At 31.8% G+C, this 25566-nt stretch overlaps 2 protein-coding genes across 2 annotated transcripts; one reads left to right on the top strand and one right to left on the bottom strand.

Annotated features, from left to right (window-relative positions):
* The first annotated feature begins 708 nt into the window (after positions 1-708).
* LOC18047842 (endochitinase EP3) lies at positions 709-3418 on the top strand. Its single transcript, XM_006442781.2, has 2 exons — positions 709-1169; positions 2787-3418. Exons 1-2 carry the CDS (start codon positions 746-748, stop codon positions 3191-3193), a joined length of 831 nt encoding a protein of 276 aa, XP_006442844.1. The 5' UTR covers positions 709-745; the 3' UTR covers positions 3194-3418.
* Positions 3419-17066: 13648 nt separating this feature from the next.
* LOC18047839 (membrane-associated 30 kDa protein, chloroplastic) lies at positions 17067-23958 on the bottom strand. Its single transcript, XM_006442778.2, has 11 exons — positions 23718-23958; positions 22676-22800; positions 22440-22550; positions 22060-22124; positions 21885-21966; positions 20990-21064; positions 20329-20399; positions 20155-20237; positions 18674-18738; positions 17853-17927; positions 17067-17530 (listed from the first exon to the last, which is right to left on the bottom strand). Exons 1-11 carry the CDS (start codon positions 23851-23853, stop codon positions 17411-17413), a joined length of 1008 nt encoding a protein of 335 aa, XP_006442841.1. The 5' UTR covers positions 23854-23958; the 3' UTR covers positions 17067-17410.
* Between the last annotated feature and the right edge of the window lie 1608 nt (positions 23959-25566).

Below are 25566 nucleotides of genomic sequence, written 5' to 3'. Positions count from 1 at the left end.
AATAAAAAAATAGTATTGTCCTTAGTATAAATATATAAACCTTTCACGCAATTTTTCCTTTATTTATTTTTTTTTGAAAATTCGAATAAAAAATAAACGATTCCGATACGTTAGTTATAAAAAGTTAATAAGAAGAAGAAATTTAAAATCCTCAAACAATATAATAAACTTTCAAATCCTAAACATAAAGCAAATGATTAAGAATGATTTAACACAAATAACCCAATTAAAGTACTAATAAAACTTTGAACTTTAACCCACTTGCGTAGACTCATTCTTTTGTATTGAATATGAAAAGCCACGACCCACGAATATATTTTTTTTTTTTGTCTTATCCATGAGGTATCCTGGGGAGGGCCCCAACTGTGGGAGACACCTTTAAGCCCGTACCACAACTTAGACTAGAAGTCCCCGCTCGAACCGGGAGGCACAAGTTCTCCCAACAAAGGCGACTTCCCTGCGACTCAAACTGGGGAGCAAACCCAGTCAAGCCACTTAAGGGGACTCCATTGCCAGTGGAGCCAACACTTTGTTGGTCACGACCCACAAATATTAACGAGTCAAAGTCTCCCACAATCTCCCCACCTCACACGCCATTACAAAAAATTCTGCTTGTTCAAATTGACTTTCCATTTTTCAACTAACATTTTGTAGCACTATAAATAATCTACCCCACCTTCGGCCTTTCTCAAAACACACAACAGTTTTTCTTCTTCTTCTTCAGCCTAAACTTTCTCCAAAAACAATGGCGCCCTTTAGTTTGAAACAAAGTATGCAGCTGCTCTTGTTCATTGCTCTACTTTCTGCTGCAGCAATGATGCCAAGAAGTGTAATGGCCCAGAACTGTGGCTGTGCTGCAGGCTTGTGCTGCAGCCGATGGGGTTTTTGCGGCACCGGCGATGATTACTGTGGTACAGGGTGCCAACAGGGGCCATGCAATCCCCCGCCACCCACCAATGATGTGTCGGTGGCCGATATCGTGACACCGGAATTCTTTAACGGGATACTTAACCAAGCTGATGCAAGTTGTGTCGGAAAGAACTTTTATTCACGATCAGCTTTTCTTGATGCCCTTGGTTCCTTTTCTCAATTCGGTAGAATTGGCACGGAGGAGAATTCTAGGCGCGAAATTGCAGCTTTCTTTGCTCATGTTACACATGAAACTGGACGTAAGAATTCATTCCTTTACCCTTTTGTATGAATTGCATAATTCAAATGCATGAAAAAATTATCAAATCCTTTTATTTCAGTAAATTAATCATTTCACTTTCATGTTTCAAAACAAGTCAAAACCTTCTTCTACTTAAAAAGATTTCGTTAGCTTCCAGTTTCTTTTCGTGATTTTTACTATTTTCCCCTAAAATCAGATTTATGATCAGTTGTTTATTATTATTAATTGCTAACCTTTCTAGAGGTATTTGCCAATAGTAAATTAATAAAAAAAATTCTCAATTGCGAATATATCCATTTCGCAACTGTCTAAATGACTTTCACAACGTCGTGAATAGGGATGGCAATGGGGAGGGGAGGGGAGGGGACCGATCTCCCCGTACCCATCCCCGATATTTTACGTATGTCCCCATCCCCTCCCCGTCCCCGTCAGAATTACTTGAGAGAATCCCCATCCCCTCCCCGAATAATAACAGGGGATCCCCGAGGGTCCCCGATCCCCGAATAACTAATACATTTTTTTTTCGATTTTGAGTTAATCATATTAAAATAAAAAATTCAAATAAAAGTAAAGTTCGAAATATATCTTACATTAATATCTATTACAAAAGTCACATACATTAAATTAGTAAGTAACGCAACATACAAGAGATACAAACTTATTTTACAAACTATCATGAACAAATTAATAGTCTAATACAAAATTGTTACAAATAAAATCAAATTTAGATTCAAAATTAACTTTTTCAATGGTGGCGTGGGCACTTTATAAATGTGGACTATTCCCTTTACAACACAATAGTTAAATCGGAGCAAATCAAAAGTAAATATTAGATTAGATTAGATTAGATATTAAAATTGTGATTCGCTGTGGGCAATTATAACATCTAAAATTAAATAAAAAATAGATTTAAGTTTAAAATATTTAAAGAATATCAAAATTAAAAAAAAATTTGGCTAATAGAATCTACTCAGTCTTTTTAATGTCCTAAATAAAAATTTAGAACTTTAATTAGCTAATTAGGCCTAAAAGTTTAATAATATAAATATTTTGATATTTTTTATTTTTACCAATATTTATAATTTTATAATTTAAATTTTATAATTTATTTACTAGTAATTTTAAAAAATTAAAATTAAATTAAAAATTAAAATGGGGAAATGGGTAGGGGATGGGGATTCCACCTCATCCCCGTCCCCTCCCCGAATAAGAAATTGGGTAAAAAAATTTCCCCGTCCCCTCCCCGAATAAGAAATTGGGTATGAAATTATCCCCATACCCTCCCCGAATGGGGAAAATCCCCGAGGGTACCCGTCCCCGTGGGGATTTTTGCCATCCCTAGTCGTGAAGTAATTTACAATTTATATCGATGTAAACTCTAAATGTGCATGAAAATTCTTTAAATATCTGCAGGAGAGAAACTCTAAATTAATAATAAGATAACTATAAGTCATATACTCTAGTGATAAAATAATAAATAATTTGAAAAAGTTGAATGTTGACATTTTTTTTAAAATCAAAATTGATGGGTTTCGCAACATGAATGTTAAATGATTAATTTAGCAGAATTTTTTTTTTCATTTTCCTAATATAAGCTTATTTTTTTATCTGTCAGATTTTTGCTATATTGAAGAAATCGATGGTCCCTCAAAGGACTACTGTGATGAAGAAAACACTCAATATCCATGCAATCCGAGCAAAGGTTACTATGGCCGGGGACCAATTCAACTATCTTGGAATTACAACTACGGACCTGCCGGAAACAGCATTGGCTTCGACGGATTAAACGCACCGGAAACTGTTGCCAATGACCCAGTTATATCATTCAAGACTGCTTTATGGTACTGGACAAACCATGTCCAATCTGTAATGAACCAAGGATTTGGGGCAACCATTCGGGCCATTAACGGTGCACTTGAATGTGATGGTGCAAACCCTAGCACTGTTCAGGCTCGTATTAGGTATTTTACTGAGTACTGCAGCCAATTGGGAGTTTCTACTGGAGATAATCTCACTTGTTAGAATCAACGTAGAAATTAAATAGAGAGAACCCCCGCTTTCAATTTTTATTTTTATGTCATCTTGTGCTTATATATACCACTACCTGTGTATTTTGGTGTTCCAATAAATTTGTACTCAGCATGGATTATATATATAATTCATGGTTAGTGAGAAGCCTAAATTAAATAGGACAAGAGCAAAAATAAATCATATGATTCTTATTGTGATTCTGTATATTGGATGTAATACAACCAGTCACATATCGTATTATGGGTTTATTTTTCGTCTAATGTAATTACCAATTTGGCTTGCAATTTTGTAAAATAAAATGCCTATTTGGCATGACCTCATTGAGTTGTTGTATAGCATAAATAATAAGGAGTTTCTAAAAGACTGACAAAAATGAACGGAAATTAAAGGAGAAGTGAATGCTAGCTCTTTGAACACCAAGATCTTTGCTTGTGCTAGAGTTCCTAACCATAGCTAGGTAGTATTTCAGTACATGGATCGATCTCAACTGATGTGGCTGCTGACTTCTAACTGCCACATGATCACTTAATTCATTCACAAATAATAATGAAAATTAATAACTTAAGAAATGTAGTAGTTATAAGGTCAGCAGCTACATTATTTGAGATCCAAATACCTGGGATATTTTACTTGGTAAATGTTACTTTATTCTTCTTGAAATTAAGACTCTAAATCCCAGAACGAGGTGATTCCAATGCTATGATCATCTTAATTAGTGACTAATCGATGCTAGTGCCTGGTGAGAAGCGGAGATATTCAACCCCCACTTAATATTTTTCGATTTATACCACAAGTAGTGCCAATTTACACTTAATATTCTGCAGATCTTATGTCTCCGAAGCCCAAGAAAACCTCTTACCACAAAGCTAAAGTCCTCCGCTACAAAAAAAACTAATCCAAATATATATATTCTAAGGCATGCAGTTGGTAGTGGTAGAATCTTTTAGCCATATATACAGTATATTTTCATGGCAGCTTCCTCCAACATCGTGTTTAGCAAGATCACACTGCACCTATGTTGCAAAATATTATGCTTTCTTTTACATCCATAATTAACGAGAGGACAAAAAAATAAAAGAGTGTGTTCTGTGCGTAAAAATAAACAGCAGCAAATTTTGTGTAAGCGGATGTTTCCTAGAATATGTCCTTTTGGTAAGTCTCTTTGAGGATAAAATTGTGGGCTTAGTGTAATACTTGGTCTTCAGTGGGCTTAGTATAAGAATTGGTCTTCAATACATTTTGGGTTTATAATTGGCCCTCAATATTGAGCCCTGATACCTAAGGGGAAAGTTTGGAGGGTGGTAATGTTGGACACCCTCAATTTATCTCACTAACCTCACTTTTAAATTAAAAGTATTTATTTTATTATTAATCTTATTAAAAAATAGGGAATAATCAAAAGTATTTTTTTCTTCTCTCTCAATCTTTCAATAGATTAACTTCCAATCTCTTTCTTTTTTTTAATTGATTCAAAATTTGAATCAAATATTAACTCTTAATCAAATTATAAATTAAAATTAAACAAAATCTTATATCATCACACAATGCAAAATCAATATCATCAATAATAATAAATTAAACCCATCATATGTTGGTGGAGGTGATGGATTGACAATGAAGAAGGTAGATGGTGGCGATGAACTTGTTGTAATGATGATGTTATTGTTCATGAAGATAAGTGATATGGTTAATGGTTGTGCTTGAGAGAGGGGGATGGTGAGAGAGAGAATAAATCCTCCGACAGCACCCTTCTGGCCTCAATCCCAGCATGACTTAATATAGCCACCGAGGAAAAACAAACGAACAAATACTGTAATTTCTTGTACATGTCACCACGCATGCATGTGTGCATAAGCCTTCATGACTTTAGATCAGTAACTACATTACTTAAGATCCAAATATGTATTGGGATATACTTACTACTTAGTGACTGCAACATTACGTTGTATTTAATTATTTCTCATATAAGTGACTGCAACATTACATTGTATTTAATTATTTCTCATCTATTATGAACAAGCATAAATCATCCTAATTATTATAGGATTAATATGTACCTAATGTCAAATATTAAGAAGTTAATTTGATAGATCAAATATTGTGTTAATAAATTTAATTTTGCTACACCTCATGTAGTAGTTTATTATGGACAAGAATATAATAAGATGAGTAATTTTGTATCTAACACATGAAGATTTCTTACACTTAGCCAAGTATAATAAATAACTTTAGCTCATTGAGAATTATTATGCGTCCTAATTTGTGCTTGGTCAAGAGTGTAGCCACTCGCATTTTTCTCTCTTCCTCCCATTCTTGTTTAGCTTGGATTTGGCATGTGCAATTTCAAATATGGATCAAACTAGAAACTTCTAGATTTGGGTCAAGTGGCAAGGTTAAGGGAGCAGCTATATCAGGAGCTTGGCAGTAAGCTTGGCCCTGACAAGTCAAGGTGATAAATCTTACCTTTTTTTTTTTTTTAATAGCATGTGTTTGTTTGGAATTAAAAATCACCAATTTAAGTCTAAAGATTTTATAGCATGTTATTCTTTTAAAAAAAACAACACTCTAAATCACATCCTAAATTGATTTTTGTGATCACCTTAATTAGTGATTTGAGGAGCGGAGACATTCAACCCCTCTTATAATTTTGTGAAGTCATTCAAAAAATCCTTGCCACACTAAAATCCTCCGCTACAAATAATTCTGAGGCAACTGCTGATAGTTGAATCTTTAGCCATAATATAATGCTACACATCCTAAATTTTTTATCCCAAAAAATTATCTCAAATGATGTGTCATTCATCAATTGGTTGGTGAGATAATACAATTAATTCATTTGGATCTTGTAAAGAATTATCAACCACTCAATTAATGATACATCATTTATGATAACTTTTTAAGATAAAAAATTTGGGATGCGTAGTACTACTGTATATCTTCATACCTTCCTCAAACAGCGTATTTGACATTTGTCGGAGTTTTTTTTTTTGGTTGTTGTGGGGGGGGGGGGGGGGGAAGTGGATATGGAAGCATGTTAAAATTAAAATTAAAAAGAAGGGCCGCACAGTGGCATGGTGCCACACTGCCACTCGTTAATGAGGAGAGTTGGACTGGTGGGCTTAGTGTAAGAATTGGTCTTCAAACTTGGGTTGATATGGGTAGTTTTGATAGTTGGGCTACACAACGCGGTAATAACTAATAACATCCAAACGATGAATACATTTCGCTGGCAAGCATGTGATTCGTGAGCTCCTAAATATGTAGGGGTAGGCACGGTTCGGTTCGGTTCGAAATTAAGTAGAACCGAATTAAATCGGTTATTTTATAAAAAGAACTGAATAAGAACCGAACTCAAACGGTTCTTTTCGGATCGGTTCGGTTCGGTTCAGTTCGGTTCGGTTTTTTCGGTTTTGGGCCTATTGGGCCTATTTTGAATTTTTAAATTTTTAGCCCATTGGGCCTCATGAATGTAATAATTTTTTTCAACAATTAATTTATCTTAATTTTATTATAAATATTAACAATAAATACAAAGTATTCAAAACACATTTTATCACTAATATTTTACTAACTATTAATAAGATACTCCCAAAATATGAAATATTAAAATTTCAAAATACATAACCAAACTCCAATACTCCATCTATATAAACATAATCATAATGTTATAAAGAGAAATAAAAATAACAACAATTACAACTTACAACAAAAAAAAAAAAAAAAATTGCAAACAAACGCCAACAACATTCTCCGATCTTCATCAATAATTTGGTTTTTCGTTTCAGCCAAGTGAACCGAATACCGAACCGACATTTCGGTTTTTTTTACAAACGGTATATTCGGTTTTTTTAAAAAATAAAAACCGAACCGAATTAGAAAAAACCGTTGGTTCGGTTCGGTTTTTTTAAGACTATGGTTTTTTTGCTCACCCCTATAAATATGTGAGATATGATGGGCCACTCAGTATCCAATTATTAGCTAGTTTTTAAAATTAGATATCATTGTTTGTGGATCTCACTACGGCATTAGAGCCAGATCCTCAAGAGAATCTGTAGATTCTCGATCTAGTTTACCAGTAGATGAATCATTTGATGACAATAGCTTAATTAGGATCTGTCTAGTGACGCCGACTATATCATTGAAGTTCAACTGGCTATTGCCTATTATGTCAAATTATGAAATAAAATGTTACAATTTTAATTTTTTTTAACTCCCAGGGCAAGCTCTTAGAGAGAGATAGGATTAGGACTAGCTAAGGGAGTACAAAGAGAGGACAAAATATACTAAGAGGTAAAATAAAAAATCAAAACTCCGAAGAGTTGAAAATTAGCTAATTAGATTGTATAATAAATTTTTTTGCCAAATAACTTTGCTACAAAATTACTATGACTTAAAAGCCACAACTACAAATATTTGTTTATAACTTTTAAATCACAACTGTCGACAAATGAACCTTTGGTAATAATTTTGAGATGATTATTTAGTTTTAGTCTGGTATGAGGTCTAGATCATAAAAGAAATTTATCCCATATTCTCACCTAGGTTTATAAATAGGTGCATCATCAATCATGTAGGCTAGTCTCTCGTGTAGATTATTATTATTTTTCTTAACTGTTATCTTCTGCTGAATTATGAATAAGTTTCTTGCTCAAAATAAGACTTTTAATAGAATTTCCTTTTCCCACAAGACTTCACTTCACCTCACCTACGATTTTTAACATTATTTATCCAACACAGACTACAACAAGGAAACACGTAAATATATATAGAAGAGGAAAGAAACTATAATAAGATAACGAAAGTCCTTCTACATTATTGACAAATACACACAAATTAATGGACTATAAACTTAATTATTCCTACAAAAAAGTTTTGATCAACATTGACAACACGTACAAGATCATCCTTCACTTTGTGCATTCCACTTAATTTTTTTCTTTTCATTAAACGGCAATGATTACTAAATGATATTGTTGACTTTTGCAGCTTCAATCAAAGAATATGAGTGCGTGGTTAATGGTGACCACAACCACAAACCCTTGCTGAAATTTTACATTAATCTGAATTCTGTCCACGAGGAAAGATGGATTTTACAAAAGCCAAAAACTGAGGAACCAGAAGTTTTCAACATTATCAGGAAACCAATGAAGGGAAATTCTTCCGTCGGATTTGAAATGAATACGCTTTCAACTGTATCTCGCACTATTCCTTCAGATATGGCGTATTTTCTAGAGCTATTTCATTTTTTGGAGTTGTACGAAGTTTTTATTTATTATATTTTTCTTCAATGAAGAGATGGAAAGTTTTACAAAATAATGTACCTAACTTAACTATCAAATCATTGTCACAAACATGCTACATAAATCATATTGAAAGAGTGAAAACAATAAGATTTGAAATTTCACAAATGAGAGATGCTTTACTTGAATTAGAAAAAATTAGTGAAGAGTCTAAAATAAAGAGTGAAGCTAAGTGTTTAGTAACACATGAACTGGAAAACTTTGAATTCATATTAGGTATGATCATATGGTATGATATATTATTTGCTATTAGCTATATAAGTGAGAACTTGCGAAAAGAAGATATGCATATTGATATTGCCATATATTAAGTTATATATATATATATATGTTGGAAAGCTACAGATAAAATGGATTCATATGTGCTATGATTTCAACTAAAGAAATTGCAAGTGAAATGAAAATAGAACCAAAATTTTATGAAAAACGTGCTACTTGTAGAAAAAATAAATTTGATGAAAATATTAGTGAAGAGAGATTTTTATCTAACAAAGAGTCTTTTCGATTTGATTACTTTATATCCATAATAGATCAAGCTACATTTTCAACAACGAGAAGATTTTGAACAATTTCAAATGTTTAAGAATGTGTTTGGATTTTTGTTTAACAATACCAATACTAGCTGCTTCTACATAAAAAAAGTATTTTAAATTAAAATTGACAAAATTTATCTAAGATCAATCACGTCATAAGAAAGATTAAATGGAATAACTATATTATCTATTAAAAAAATATATTATTCAAATTAGACCATAAATTTTGATTAAGAAATTTTCATTTTAGAAAGTTAAAAAAATTAATTTTTAATAAAATTATTACGTATATTTGACTCCAAATATTTTAGAAATCCTAATTAAAACAATTCGTCTATGCTCCAAAAGTGGTTGAGCCGCCGATATGCAAGCTTAAGGTTAGAAATGGAATTAAAGGACGGGCGAGTGCTTGTAATTGATAAGTATAGCAGCAATAATATCTGTCCGATTTGTTTTAAAGGGATATTTGGCAGGAAAATCAACTATGATTCGCATGCAATATTGCTCGCATGATTTCATGATAGATGCATCATCGGGTGGTTGTGAAGGAACAATCGCTGCCCTAGTGCCGTTTTGAGTTGCCAACTTGTCCTATTGAACGTTTTCTTTCTGACATCTAATTATTTTTCTTTTTTCTTTTTTATTTTAGATTTGGTGTCGCCTATCACTACAATTTATGTCTGTTTTGTTTTGGGGTCCGCCTACCGTGCAACAGTTGCACGGTATCCCATTTTTTTGTCTTTTTTTAACTAAGCCAATAGATCAATGGTCAAAGTGTTCAACGGCCAGGATGTGTTCAATTGGTTATTAACTCTTAAGTCCCTACTGTTTATTACAAAATCATAAAAGTTAAAAGTTTTTAAATATTCACTTACATAATTTCTGTTGTTTTAAATTTTTTAAAGTTTGATCCATTGACTTAATTTGATCATAAAAATAGTTGATGGTGAAAATATAATAATGTAATATCACATAAAATTTTTAAACACATGAAAATTTGATAAATGTAAATAATATTTTTTGTTATATAATATATATATTTAATGTAAAATAAATAAATTGAATATGTTTTAAGAATATAGGTTATTAACCTTGATACTTTAGAAAATTATAAAATAAAAAGGTGAAATTTCAAAATTAGAAACATGTAAAAAGTCTTAGGTTGTAAAATTTTATTATTTTAATATTACAAAACTTTACTTTTTTATTACATTTTTGTTTTTAGCATTAGTTAACATGTTAGTTTATTTATACATACAATATGTTAATTTACCTATAAAATATCAATATATATATAGCCCAACAAAGTTATAAAAAGATAAATAAAGAATAACATAAAAGGAAGTTAGTTTATTTTTTTAAGAATATTTTAAAAGTATTTGAGCTTCATATTTCTTGAGAATTATCATTTTTTTAAAGATATTTGAGCTTGTGAATCTTGTTGTAATGATAATTTATTATTTATTCTTGATTAAAAATAATTGAATAGTAAATTTATTGATTTCCAAATGCTCTTTTAAATATAGGGTAGTTGGTTAATTTTTATTGTATTAGCCTAAACTTTGTGAAAGATCTACCACGATTATTTTTACTTTCTCTACATCCCTCTAGACCATCATCACTCAAAAAGTTAAAGGTTCGTTTGGCACACTATATTATATTATATTATATTGTATTATGTAATGCACATGTATTATATTATATTATATTACATTAACAGTATATTATAATAATTATAATAAAATTATACAACATTTGGTAATTGGTATTATCATGTACTGCATTAATTTTGTACTAATATTAATCTAAAATTATTTAAATTTATTATTAATTATATTAAATTATTATTTTCATATTAATTATTTTAAAATAAATATAATATGATATAATAAAATAATATTATAGTATAATTTTTTTTATATTTTTTATTTATTATAATAAAAATAAAAAATAATTAAAATATATCTAATGCTTAATTAAGGTAAAATAATAATAATGACATTAGTATTATTTAATAGTCAAAACAAAAAAAAATTATAAAGTTTAATGATGATGATGATGACGACGACGACGACGACGACAACATTAATATAAATATAATAATTAGAATAATAAGATTAATAAATTTATTAATATTAATAAAATAATAATTTAGTAATAAATTTAATATATTTTAAAAATAGTGACGGTAATAAAATCAATAAATAATAATAATAATGATAACTAATTAAAGCAATCATAACAATTAAAATAATAAATTTTAATAATAATAATATTATTATAATAATAATGAAATTAATAAATAATAATAATAACAGTCAAAAAATTTTTCAAAAGTCATTTTATAATTTTATCCAGAGAAAAGGACTTATATATAAAAATTTGTAACTTATAGTATCTATTCAATTTTTTTATTAATATAGGATAGTGTAGTGTAATTATTAAAAAAAGATAAAATTCAGTGGTACCGTGTAACTATTGCACGGTAGGCAAACCCTTTGTTTTGACCATACAATGCTACATTTCATATGCTGCTGATTGTTGCCATGTTTGATTTGATTTGATTTGCATGCTATAGATCTATGAAAAGACATGTACGGAAGGTTTTTAATGAGAGCAATAGTAGAAGGGTGAGTGCCTACTCATAGAGAAAGAGGGAATGGAATTATGTGTCATGTCCTTTTGGTTAATTAACAGGTTGAAAGCGAAGCAAACTATAATTTACTTTTTTCTTCTCTTCATTTCTCTTGTTACTGTAATTTTTCTTTCTCTTGTAAATAAGATACAACTCAAATAATAACTCGAGTAAAATTAATATACATGAGTCATTATTTAGTAAGGGATAAATTAAAAATCAATATTTTAATTTATCTTTCACTTAATTTCATAACTTAAGAAATTCTTAACTGAAAAATTATATATAATAATAATAATAAAGAAGAATCTTATTTACATTTTCATTGTATAACTATTACACGAGAAGTTGCCCTGCGTCTTGATGCCAAAACAAATTTAACAAAAACTAACACATGAATGAACATTTCTGCTGCGATAAATGTCTATAATACTATGATTTCTTGTACTTGTCACTATTCCTGCCTGCATGTGTGTGTAGGTCTTCACAACTTCATTAATGGCCGCGGCCTCTAGGACTAGGTCCCGAGGCCAACCGTTCAAGCCAAAACGCCATCGTAAACCTGGCCTTCTCGTAGACGGACGGTGGAGGTGTAAAAGTCTCAAGGTGATTTGCCTTGGCGAAATCCTCCGGCAAAACCCTCGTGGCCTCCACCCCAGCACGGCTCAGTATAGCCACTGAGATGACAAAAATTATCAGAAGGGTGCTCACTTTTCTTGAATTCATCATGTCAAAACACAGGTAAAAGTTGCCGGAAACTGGGAACTTGTCAGGCTGATATAAAATAAATTTTATGCTTGTAATGTGGAATTGATTTGAGTGTGAGAGGATATGAATGTGGTTCACGTTATTTATAGGCAAACCGAGTAAGAGTTTTGTTTGCGTATACTTGGACTAAGCTTAGCTGTTGGCTCAATCTTTGAATATTTGAATTTTTTTTTATGGGTGGGCTTCCCATAGATATGGCTTGCGTGTTGACCGAAGAGTTTTGAATTAGTCATGTTCTGCAGGCTTGAAACTTGACGGGAATTGCATCGTGCGAAAGATTTGAAAATGTCTGAGGGAAGTTGGGCTTAGGCCTTTGCTTATTGACCGAGGCCCAAGTACAGCATACCTGGCCCAAAAGACGGTCCAGTTTACTTGTATTTATGCAAGAATATTTGTTGGAAAATCTTTTAAAATTCTGCACAACTAATGTGATTGATATGTATCAATTTTAAGAAGAAAAGTTAATAAAGTACTCCATGGGACTGCAATGCATGAAAGTAAGACAAGTCGTGAAAATTTTAATAATACTAAAATTTACATGTTGATTGGATTGGTGGGCAGTGACCCCATAATTGCTATTAAAACATCTTTTCAGCTTTTTTTTTTTTTAATTGTGGAGTGTAACAAGTATTTGCAGGTGTGTATTTTTAAAATTTGTTATTATTTTGTAATTTATACTTAGGCAGGAGCTTTCCTACCATCCCCCCTCCCCACCCACAAAATAAACAAACAAACAAAAACGAGATAGAAAAAAATTTGTTAACAAGATCAAAGTGATAATGATAGAATTCTTGAGACCGAATTTTTTTTTTCCCACTAGATTAAAGGAACGGTTTTCCAATCGAGGAAAAAGTTATCAAAAGAATAAATTTATGATTTTCATGGTAAAAATGTTATAACACAAAAACAATTAAAAAGTTTTCTTGATAAGATTTCTGTTATGACTCTAATTGAGTCTTGTATCCTTAAGTTAAGTCTTTATATATGGATTTATAAGTATTTTAGCTACCCCTCCTTATAAACTAGTTTTTAAGGATGAGTTCTACCCAATATGCGCATACCAAAGATTAAAAAAAAAAGACTTTTTTAATGTGTTGTGCGTCATTTAAATGAAATCATTAAAAAATATATATATATTAAGGATTTATATCTCAAGATAAATTGGGAGTTTAAGAAATTGTCTCTCATCAACTTGAGAGAGGATTAAAAGAGTCAAAATAAAAATGGAAAGAGAGACACACAAATCAACATAAAATTTTATCCTTATGAAATAACAAAAAAATATGGAGCGATCATTATTCTCAAATTATGTTAATCAGAAAATACACAACACATCCTCCAAAATTATAAAGTCTTTTCGGATATTCAAAAAGCAAAACCATACAATCCTGAGGTGGACGGTAAGTAACGAAGAAGTGAGGCGTTAACAGTGTTACAACTGTAAAGCATTGTTCGTTCGATCAGCTTCCTCAAAACAAATCATTGACGTTGATATTTAACTGTTGTAAAGGGGTGCAGTTGGCATGAATTTTTTTTTTTTTTTTTGGGTTTTGAATTTGGTTTCCAGGAAAGAAATTGTTTAGGCTGGAGAAATTATATATATATAAATTCTAGCTGTAGTTGTAACTTGTAAGAGATCTCATTGACTGAGCGCCTTTACCTGAGATGCACTAGTATGTTAATTAAATATTTAATATTACATACATATTTTATACGACTGAGATTTCATTGCATATATATATATATTTTTGCCTTGTAGTCGTAATAAACCTTGCCAATGTATATATGTCCTTTTGAGATGCCCACGGGTATTATTGAACCTTTTCTTAATCCAATAATAGGGGAACCATTTTCTTATAATGAAGCATGTACGTATAATATTGTTTAGATTTACTTGTCCGGTAATAAAACATAATCTAAGCAACTCCAAGTAAAATTAAATCAAAAGAATCTTTTTAATTTATCGCATTTACAAGTTACAACTGTATTGCATAACTATGTTACATCATAAATTATGTTTTCTCTTAATGCTAAATGGAATTTAACCAAAACAAGCCAACAAAAAAAAAATAAAAATGAATATCTCTTTGATAGCTTTGCTTAATTGTCACCGTTTCCGTGGTATCCTAGTACTATAATTTCTTGTACTTATCACCATGCATGCACAGGCCTTCATAACTTCATTCTAATGGCCGGGGCCTTTAGGGCTAGGTCCCGAGGCCAGCCTTTCGAACCAAAACGACATCGTAAGTTTCGCCTTCTCATAGACTGACGGCGGAGACGAAAAAGTATTGAGGTGATTTGCCTTAGCAAAATCGTCCGGTAAAACCCTTGTCGCCTCAACTCCAACATGGCTCAATACGACCACTGAAATAACCAAAATGATCAAAAGGGCGCTCACTTTTCTGGAATTCATCGTCGAAAAACGGTCAACTTTTCAGGCTGAATTGGGTTGATGATTTAAGGCTTGTGTGCTTTTGAGTATGAGCAAATGTAATGCTACAAGTTATTTATAGGCAAACGAGTAAGAGTAGTTGTGTGTGGATTGTGGATACTTTGGACTCAAAAACTTTGAACAAAATTGAATTGCTTTTTGTAGTTGGTGCGATTTCATATGGCTTGCGTGTTGACCAAGGAGCGTGGAATTAGTCGTGCATAGGAAATATGAAACATCGATGCATGTAATAAGTTTGAAAATATCAACGGGAATAATTAAGTTTTTTTTTTCAATTTTGTAAATTTAATAGATTGTCTTTTCTCTTCACATGCAATTATAATAATCGATAATTTGATATAAAGGGAAATTATGATTTTTGAACGTATTTTGTTGGTTATTTGTCGGTTCGAAACTGATGAATTTTATCAAATTTCGACGTGATTTAGTATTTATTATATTGATTTATAAAATTTCGAATCCACTTCATCTACCATATATGTTTAAATCTAATTATCTGATAAATAAAGTGTCATTTTAAGTTTTGGTAAAAAAGGATAATTTCTAATTTTGTTTTAATTTTAAAAGTATTAATATTGGGTACAAAATTTGGGTGTATGTATATAGAGCATCAGTACTCTTTGATATATATATATATATATATATATAATCGCGCGGATTTTGACTAACTCTAATGTTTCAATCAAAGCTGAGTTAATGATATCACATGTTTTGATTAAATTTTAGTTTGCTAATAAGTCCTAGCTACTTCATCATCAAAATTAATTATAAAAAACTAATTAGTAGGCTAATTGCCTCGGCAGCATTGCTGTTGTCTTGTTTAATGAAGTCCGAAGTTGATATATTTTGAATTTGACCAAACTGATTAACAGCACTCTTCTTGGACTTTTGAATGGACTGAAATTTTAATCAAGAAATTTGCAAATTGTGAAAACCATCAGGCGGGGAATGCAATAGCAATTGTCACGTGAGTGAGTTGTTAATGACTAGATCTTGATGAACTTTCCCGGAAAATTAACCAAGTTGTGAGAAAATTTGAAGACAATTAATTCAAATATCAAAAGCATTGTCAAATTCAAAAATTTGAAAACAATTAATTCAAAAGCATTTTCAAATTCACTCCTTACATTGTAATGAATAATGGTGCGGTGAGAATTTGATTGATTATTACAGGGTCATAAAGATGACGTCAAAACTCTTATTATTTTTTATGCTTGATTCATTTTCAATTTCTTGATTGACCTTGCCTTTGAACACAGAAACTGCTGGGGAAAAATTGCTTGAAATAGTAGACCCAAGACTTTATTACATTATTATTTTTGACTTTTTTGTGTTTATTACTCATTGGTCATTTGTAATGTGTTCACACTTTTGACTCAGATATTTCTCTACATCCGGTTGATTTATTTTTTTTCCCACGTATAGCACTCTATTCATTTTTTGTTCTATACTCAGGGGAAACTTGTGGTGCAACTGTGGTACCGTGCCACAATTGCATTCAGCTGTTAGATGCCAATAGACCCCACCAATCTAAGTGCATTCAACAGCTAGATGCAACTGTAGCACGGTACCACAGTTGCACCGTAATTTGATCCCTATACTCAATATATGTGGAGTAATTTTTTAATAAAGGATTCCTTATTTTACTCAAATATACTCTGAACCCACCAGCTATTCAGTGATTTGAGAAAATTTAATTAATGAGAAAATAAAATAATTTCAAGTTTAAAAGGATAACAATGATAAATTTCATCTCCATTTCAACTGCCCCATTCTTTGTAAGCCCCCAAATTCATGCATTCAACATAAGGAAAAATTAATTAAAACCCGTTGAAATTTGTTAAAATATCATAAAAGATTGTTATAATTCTTGTTCCTGTGGGCCATATACCGTTAGTTAAATGCTAATACACAGTAACTTTTCAACATTCCAAGCGGTCAAAACCAACTTAAAGTGAAAAAAAAAAAAATAAGGGGGAAAAAAGTCAAAACTAATCACCTTTTCTAACTAATGACAGTCCCAGTGAGTATTAAATTATGTAATATTTTATATAAAATGCCTTTTAATCTACATAGCTACTTATTTTTCAAATCAAATGATTTGCCTGTAATCGGATCTGACTCAGGTCTCAATGCTACAGTACCGGTAGCTTTAGAACCTGACCCAACAAAGGAATATTTTTTTTGTTCTATTTTATCTTAAAAGTGAACAATTTATGAAACAAAATGATCATCCAAAATAGAAAATAAACAGGATGTTAAGTCCAAGCACAAGGGTAGCTACTGCACATTCATGTACATTACAATTAGAAGAAAATGGTGTGCAAAATAAGATCCATATGAAAAACAGGGATAAACAAATCACTAATTATTTGAGTTTGGCCTCCAGCTATACAACGTTTTATCCGTTTGGCCTCGTAGCTTTACAAGGTCAATAGGTAGGCTTAACAAAAATTCGTTCAATTTTGTGCTTGAATTCTGAATTTGTAACCATATTTGCAAAGTGTTGTGAAAACTTCAGAAATCTTTTGCCCTCTGCCTCAACTCGTTCAATTCCTTCTCAATTTCAGCATCTCGAAATGGAAATGCAGTATTTGTGCTGCTAGCAGCAGCCCTTCCAGGTGGAAGCTCTCCTTTCTGTTTCATAAAATCAAAGAAAGAAGTCCTAGATTGTCAAGATGAAACGTTGATAGGATGATATAATGTAGTTTTCCTTTGATATGCACTATCTGGGTGCACTGACTGAATTAACTGAACAGCAACAAATCATGAAAATTCTGAACCATGGTGTTTTCCTTCATTTTTCCTGGTTAACAAGTATTGGGATTTCCTTTTGAGGGGAATTATAACCTTTTGCAGATGTATAGCTTCTATTGTTTCCCATAAAATGTTTTCTGTCCTCCTTTTGTGCCAGGGAAGGGTCATTTAAGAAATGGTAAAGTGGTTGTCTTAGACATACCTTTGAGCTGCCAGATAGTTCCTTTTTAAGGTTTGCAAGATCATCGTCAACGGATGAGGTCTCAAGTAGTGCAAACTGCAAAAAATGTAAAAGGTAAAGTTCAAAGAAAATGTTACAAACCAAGAATCAGTCAATTTTCAGGTGATAACCCCTCACATGCAAGTACATACCACTATTCTTCTTGAGTCAACAAATAGAAAGATAAATGCCTATGTAGTCATTTTATATCTTCTTCTTATCTTTGTAGTCAGGTGGGGTGGATATGAGATTAAAATGGCATAATGCAACACTGGTTTGATTCAGTTGAAGGCTATGTCAGATCTCGAAAACCATACAATAAAGTTATAGCAATATGTCAAATAATTCTCATCATTAGTATATTATAATTTATGAAAACTGAGCTCCTAGACTTTGAAGACAAAAATTGCAAGTAGAACTAATGACAAAAATGCAAGTACAGAAATCATATAGTCACAATTTTCTTTGGCCACATCCCAGAAAAACATGAACATGCATGCAGCACACATGCTTACTCATTTATACATGGTTGGCAACTTGCACAACCCAGCATGAATTGAACGCACCTTATTTATGGGAAGAGGAGATGTCATTAAGATATTAACCATAAGTTGTGGCAAAGAGTGATTTACACACAACATTGGCAACTAATTTCTGTCATTCAGGGACTGACAACTACTAACAGAAATCATAATATGATAATTAATTCTATGCGCAAAGTCTGACTGAGAACATCTTCAGTTTTCAACAGAAGGCAGAAACTTAAACGCAAAGATTGAAAAGGAAAAAGAAGTAAAAGCTACCTTTCCTTCAAGATCATCGGTAGTTAACTGGTTAAGAGAATCTGCTTGGGACTCCATTGTCAACACTACCAACATAATCATAGGAAAAATAAATGGAAATGAGATTTTATCTAAAGTATCCAGCTTGAATCATCATGAAGACATCTAACAGGGAACAGAAGAAGTAAAGATCAGACAGTAAATTCCATGCAACCAAAAGCCATATTTCGAAGGGAAGATAGACATGGCAGGCATTCTGCAGGATAATTACAATATACAATTTATCAACTAAATACTACAATTCTTTATGGTAAACAATGATGGATGACTACTAAAAAAAAAAAAAAATTCATCTTCACCCATGAGATGACTGGCAATGTCAGAGAATGTGAACTGAAACCGAAAGACTGCAACGTTCAGTATAAATCAGGGTTATCACAGCTGACATAATTTGCTCACACAAAGGTGAAGTACTGGATGCAATGGGAGTAATGTTACTCAGGATAAGGATGGCACAAGTAACTGGAAAAGAACAAAGAGCTTGCAGTTTGAAGATGTCAATAAAGCCAGGCATGTCCTTAGTAAACTGAATATATCATTAAAATGAATTTTAGGGCAATGCAGGCCTAAAAGGAATAGGCTTAAAAGTATCAGCATCCCTTGTAGTTTAGCTGGATATGAGTAGATCCAAGTGATTTGGAAATATTAGAAACCTCTCCGGAAGTTTAGAAGTTCATTTGCTTAGTCCCCTACCTGGTGGGGAAAGAGTGAAATTATGTGTGGTTTTAGACAAATTTTGGAACCACGTGAGTGAACTTGAATTTCAATGAAAAAACAGAGGAAAGAACTTACATTAACCCTAAGGACTGTGCACATAATACACATTTACAGAAAAAAAAGGACAAAATAACTAAAACTTTAATGCAAGAAAATGATTTTACAACACTTACATAGTAAATGTTAACATTTAAAAAATAAATTAACATTATACACTCATCTAATTTTAGTAACAGTGAACTGTATTATTTGGGAAAGTGTCCGAATAAAAAGAACGATATTGCAGACCACAAAGACCAAATAAATGCAACAAACTAGAAGCTGCAGCACCATCTAAACATACATTTCTAGGGCACTCCTCTATTGAGGGTAGGAGATTCACATGGTTTCTATAATTTGTGAATCATAATCCTAGCAACCCTAAGTTGTGCTCACTCTGAAGGAAACAGACATTCTCAAGACTTCTTTAAAGTTTAAAATATAAAAATAAATAAAATTTTCACAAAGCTATCATGTTAATGCCATTGAGACAACAGTTGCTGCCCATCCATTACAAAACTCAAAATACATAACATAACATTTTACAAGATATAGAAGATAATGCCTCACAATCAAGACAAGCCAAGTAGTACGTACAACATGTTGTGTTTCACCAGGCGTTGGTGTAAACAAGGGTGAATAAATCTGAAATTATTCTGCATTTCACATAAGACCAACTATCTCACCTTTCTCTTCCATTTTTTCAAAAGCTGAAAGAGCACTGCTAGTGTTGACATTCCCCAACATCTCGCTCACTTTGGTTGCAGTCCTACGCAATGGCAACCATTACAAGCAATACTAAGGAAGTAGCACTAGCAGAGAAAACAGGAAATTCTAACAGACTTAGAGGGAAGACAAACTTTGCAGACTGAGCCCTTGCTTTCAGAGTATCTTTCTTTGATCTTGCCTCCTGTATCTTGCTCTCCAAAAGCTACAAAAATGGAATTTGTAGCAACTATAATAAATTGATTAATATGTACATAGCTAAACTTATCAATAAAGCTGAAAGTAGTATTGAGAGAAAAACTGTGCAAAGACGCTAGCATTATGACCGAGCCCACCAGTAAGTCCAAGTCACCAGATAAAATCCTAAAACATTTATCCAATACCAAGGATCTCTCCGATATGGCAGTTGGTTTGTTTCTTGAAAACCCAAAAATGAAAATGACTCGATCATCAGCATAGCTTATGCCAGTTAAATTAGGATATTTAAATAACAGATAATTGGTGGTACGACAATACTCTGTTTTCTCTCCATCTCTTCAGGCTTCGTGCTACATCCAACGTTAACATATAACAAATATCTAAGAATTTTAAAGAATCAATAGAAAATGCTTGCAAAATATTTTCGTTTCTGCTCCTATCAGCCAGTTATTATTGGAAAAATACATAATTTGAGTTTAACTTGCAGGTTTTGACAAACAAATCAATAAATGGCTATTGCGCACTCAATTGCATAATTACATCAGATGATATGACTGAAAAAAAAATGGTGAGGCAATTAGAGCTGAATCAACTTACCCGAGTATTAGAAACAAGGTTATTAACAACATTCTTTTGTTGATCAAGTTGAGCTTTCAAAGCATTAGCATTATCCTACAAAAGCAATAGAAACAGAATGTTAAACAGAAAAAGCTTACAATGAATATGTTGTATAATCCATATACAATAGATACCAAGCACTAACATAATTTCACTGTTTCAATTGCCCATTCTCACATGGACAAACCCACAGCAAATAAGGATTAGCTGAACATTTTATTTTGGATTGTTTACGGTAGATTAGTGTATTCTGCTATATCAACATACCATCAGATGCTTAACCATGCATATTTAGCTCCTATGTAAAGCAAAAAAATAGATCAATGAATGAAAAATGCAGTTCGAATTTGTGAAATTGTCTTTCTGTTAGGTTTTCCAGACTGGACTCAATAAAAACTCAGAGGCATGCTTCATATAGGAGGAAATATATGCCTAATTATTTCACATATGTATCATATTGATAAATGTTAAAATGAAACATGGCTCCTTTTCTTCAATTTTATGACAGTTCTCACTGATGGGAACTTGGAAGATTGCCATTTGATATTATGATGCATGTACTAAGTTCAATCAATCTCCATGCACCAAAGAAATAACATTGTTCCCAAAATAGTAATGTAACAAGTCATATATATGTGCCATAATCATGCAATTTTGCAATGAGCCAATAATCAACAAGGCTTCAGATCTCACATCTAACAAGACATATATATCTGACATACTCATGAGCTACTGTTACGAATCAATAATCAATAAGGTGATAGCATCAGATCCTACATATTCAGGCACAAAGTGCAATGGTATCCAAAAATGAGAAGCTGGCACACATTAAGGAAAAACAAACTAACACTAGTTTAGGAGTATGACAGCTTACTGCATAAGATTTGCGTCTCTTGAGAGCCTCACGTGCCAGATCTTCTTCCCCTTTTTGAAGAGCGAGCTGTGCTTTGCGATACCTACATAAAGCTCAAAGAAAAATAACATCAATTATCTTGCACCAAAATTAAAAGAATTAAATAAACAATTCAATTCATATAAAAGAGTAATACCAGTCTTCAGAAGCTTGCTCTGCAGCTTTGCACTTATTTTCCAACCGCTTCTGAGATGCCAACACCTTCAGAGAGAAGAAAATGCTAAATCTTAGAACAAAGCAAAAGGAAAAGGGTAGAGAGGAATTAACTTTCAAATGCTATACACATGAAGAAAATAATGGTACAAATTCGAACACTAGTGAGATTTCACCATGCGGCCGCTATTTTATTGTGCAGTTAAAAATAGAGTTATCTTCAACATAAATTATACACCTTCTACTTCATATTTGTCATAGCAAATAAGAAATAGTAAAAGAAAGTGCTGATGAAATGAAACGTCAGTTAAAACTGAGGATAACAAGAGCAATCTCAATGAAATGCAAGATCATGTGGCTTACTTGTGCCGTGGCCTGGCGCATCTTTACCAAGTCATCATTCATTTCAAGTACTGCTTGCTCTAAAATCTTCTCTGGATCTTCAAAGGAACTCAGAATTGCATTTGCATAGGACTGCAGTTAGCAAATAGGCAGTCACATTACTAGTGTACAAAAACAAAAGTAGTAATAAGTAGCGTCAATTTGGTTATATTTAGTAACAATACATGTTCTATAAATGAAAATCAAAGGAACCCAACCTTCACAACTCTTGCTAACCTATCAAATAGGTTCATTCGTGTATTAAGTGCTCCTCCACCTTGTCTATAACAATGGGATCGGCTGGAAGGAGCAATCCTTAACCTTGTAACTTTTAGAGCTCCCACTATAAGCAAAATTAACATCACCAAAATACAGAAATGAGTATGAACAAGTTATCAAAACATCTATGGCATACCATATACAGTCATAATTTCAAAAACAACATTAATCAACAAAATAACCAATTCCAAATAAGTTTCATCATACTTTAAATAAATAAATAAAGGTCAACTGCAATTTACATGAACATGTGAGGACCCAAATGGAACAACAAAATAGAGCAGAATCCATGTAAATTCTTATCTCTATCTCCTTCTCCACGTCTACTTTCACATGGTACTCCTGACTCAACAGGGAAAAAAAAAAAATCCTTCAACACTTATACTTCTACTCCAAACCAGTTAACCTTGGTGCCACTGTCCTAATCATCATACCACCTATTCATTATCACTTCTTGAAAATCCAATACTCACTATAAAACAAAAGATTTGATCTTTATTTGAGTTACCTTCAGTTTAGGTAGTAACCACTAAAAGTAGAGCTGTACATATGAACACTGTATATGAACTTAATTATACTAATAGCAAGCACACTCAACAATCAAATTTCACAAAACGCAAATTATAAAAAAATTAATAATCATTCTAATACTTGCCAAACCCACTGGTACTACCAAATTTCACGGACGCTCAAAAAAAAAAAATGAAAGGCAATAAAAATTGAATGCAATTTTTTTTTAAAATTTTGCATTAATTGTGAGACCCAAAAATATAAAAACAAATTGTAATGAACAGAACTCACTAAGGTACTACATTAACTGCCACAATTGAGTATTTCTAAGAAATTTTATTTCCTTCTCTTTCATTTCTCAGCAGCCAAACAGTGTGAGAACTATACTTAAGAAAAATATAAACGGAAAAAAAATATGCCCAAAAAATGATAGAGAACAAGAATAGCCCAAAAGGTTAATAAAGAAAGTACCTCCGCCATTGAAAAACGACGTCGTGAGGGGCTTCTTGACCATGCAGAGACTGCTGCTAGAGCTCGAGGAAGAAGAGGACGGCGCTGGTGTCATGGGCATGGTGAATCCCGTAACTATCTGTGACTTTGCGGCCATTCTGCGGGATGCCCACAAGTTCAATTATTGTCAGGAAACAGAACGATTGGTTTTCAGAGTGCTTTTGGATAGAAGACGAGAAATTAGAATCGCTTCTTTGCAAAAAAAAAAAATTATTAACGCTTATTTTTGTTTCCGGTGTGTCTTTTTGCGAAATAACTTTGTGCCCCTGAATTGTTATCTTTGCTTGAAAAATGAATAGTTTATACATTTTGTATCAAAGACGTCCCTTGTTCTTAGAGATGACAATTTTTCCCAATGGGATGGGATCTTGAGACGGGATTGGGATTTTTTTTATCCCAATTACATATGCGGGACGGGAGTGAGATTGACAAATTTTGTCTCATCCCGTCTCATTACCGATTAAGAATGAAAATTTTTTCAATTGGGATGGGATCCCACGGGATCCCATCTCTTTTGAGACGAGATTGAGACATATTTTTATCCCAAAAAAAATATAGGAACGGGATTGGGACGTTTTTTCATCCCATTTGCATATACGGGATGGGACTAGGATTGGTAAATCCCATCCCATCATGTCCCATTGCCAACCCTACTTGTTCTGTTGTTAGTTCGCCTCATTTTTTAAAATATTACTTTTCATTTAATATAATAAAAATTTTCTTTTGATAAATCAAAGCAATTGTCAATAAAAATAAAGATTTAGGCTTCCTGTTTTTTTCCAAAAAAGAAAAAATTGAGGAATTTTTAATTCTTTAGAGAAACTAGAGCACACAAGTCATATTACGAGTAAATAAATATTTGTATATAATTAATAACGTAGATATACATTCTTACATTTTATCAGAATTTTTCTTTAAAATAAAGAGGAATATTATTCTCACAATAATAAAATGAGACCTAAACTTTTGATTTCAACAAGGAGACATTAAATTATTAAATATAAATTTATTAAATAATTGATATTTTTATTAACTCATAATATGTCTGGCACACCGTATTGTATTGTATTATTTTAATATTGGTGTATTGTGTTCTGCTTATTGTATTAGTATTGTATTATAATAATGTTGTACAATATTTAGTGCTACACTATACTCTATTAATTTTTATAATTAATTTAAATAATATATTAGATTATATTAATAAAATTTAAATTGTATTAATATTTTATATTATTATTAATAATTTAAAATTAATAATATTCAAATTTATTTAAATTTAAATATTTATAATAGTTATATTAAATTATAAATTTATTAATAAATTATAATGTAAAACTAAAAAAAATTATATTATATTATATTAAAAAGTTATATTTATTTATTAATAATATTATTATAAAGAAAAAAAGTCAAAAAAAGAAAAGAGAAAGCGGAAGGCCTTTAACCCATTCTCATATTCTTCCAAATATAAACCACTAGCATTAATTTAATATGAGCAATATTTTAATACCTCATAATACAATGCACCAAACATACCCTCAGTTGAAATAATTATATTTCTCTCATACTGTTAGATTTTAACCGGCATTCTCTCACACTACTAATTTTTAACTACCATGAAAGTTACTTAACACTCATGGCTACCTTCAGTGTCTTCGATGTTTAATAGCGAACAAGGGGGCATACCTAATACGAATAAGTGAATAATTACCTTTTTTCAGAAAAGGCAAAGCAATAGGGGTCTGAATGTTATTACTCCCACATGACCACAAGAATGAACCAGGCTGGACTAGTGTAATGGGGCAGG

The sequence above is a fragment of the Citrus clementina genome, unplaced genomic scaffold (assembly GCF_000493195.1).
Source record: "Citrus clementina cultivar Clemenules unplaced genomic scaffold, Citrus_clementina_v1.0 scaffold_3, whole genome shotgun sequence".
Classification (NCBI taxonomy): domain Eukaryota; kingdom Viridiplantae; phylum Streptophyta; class Magnoliopsida; order Sapindales; family Rutaceae; genus Citrus; species Citrus x clementina.
This window is presented reverse-complemented; position numbering and strand designations above follow the sequence as displayed.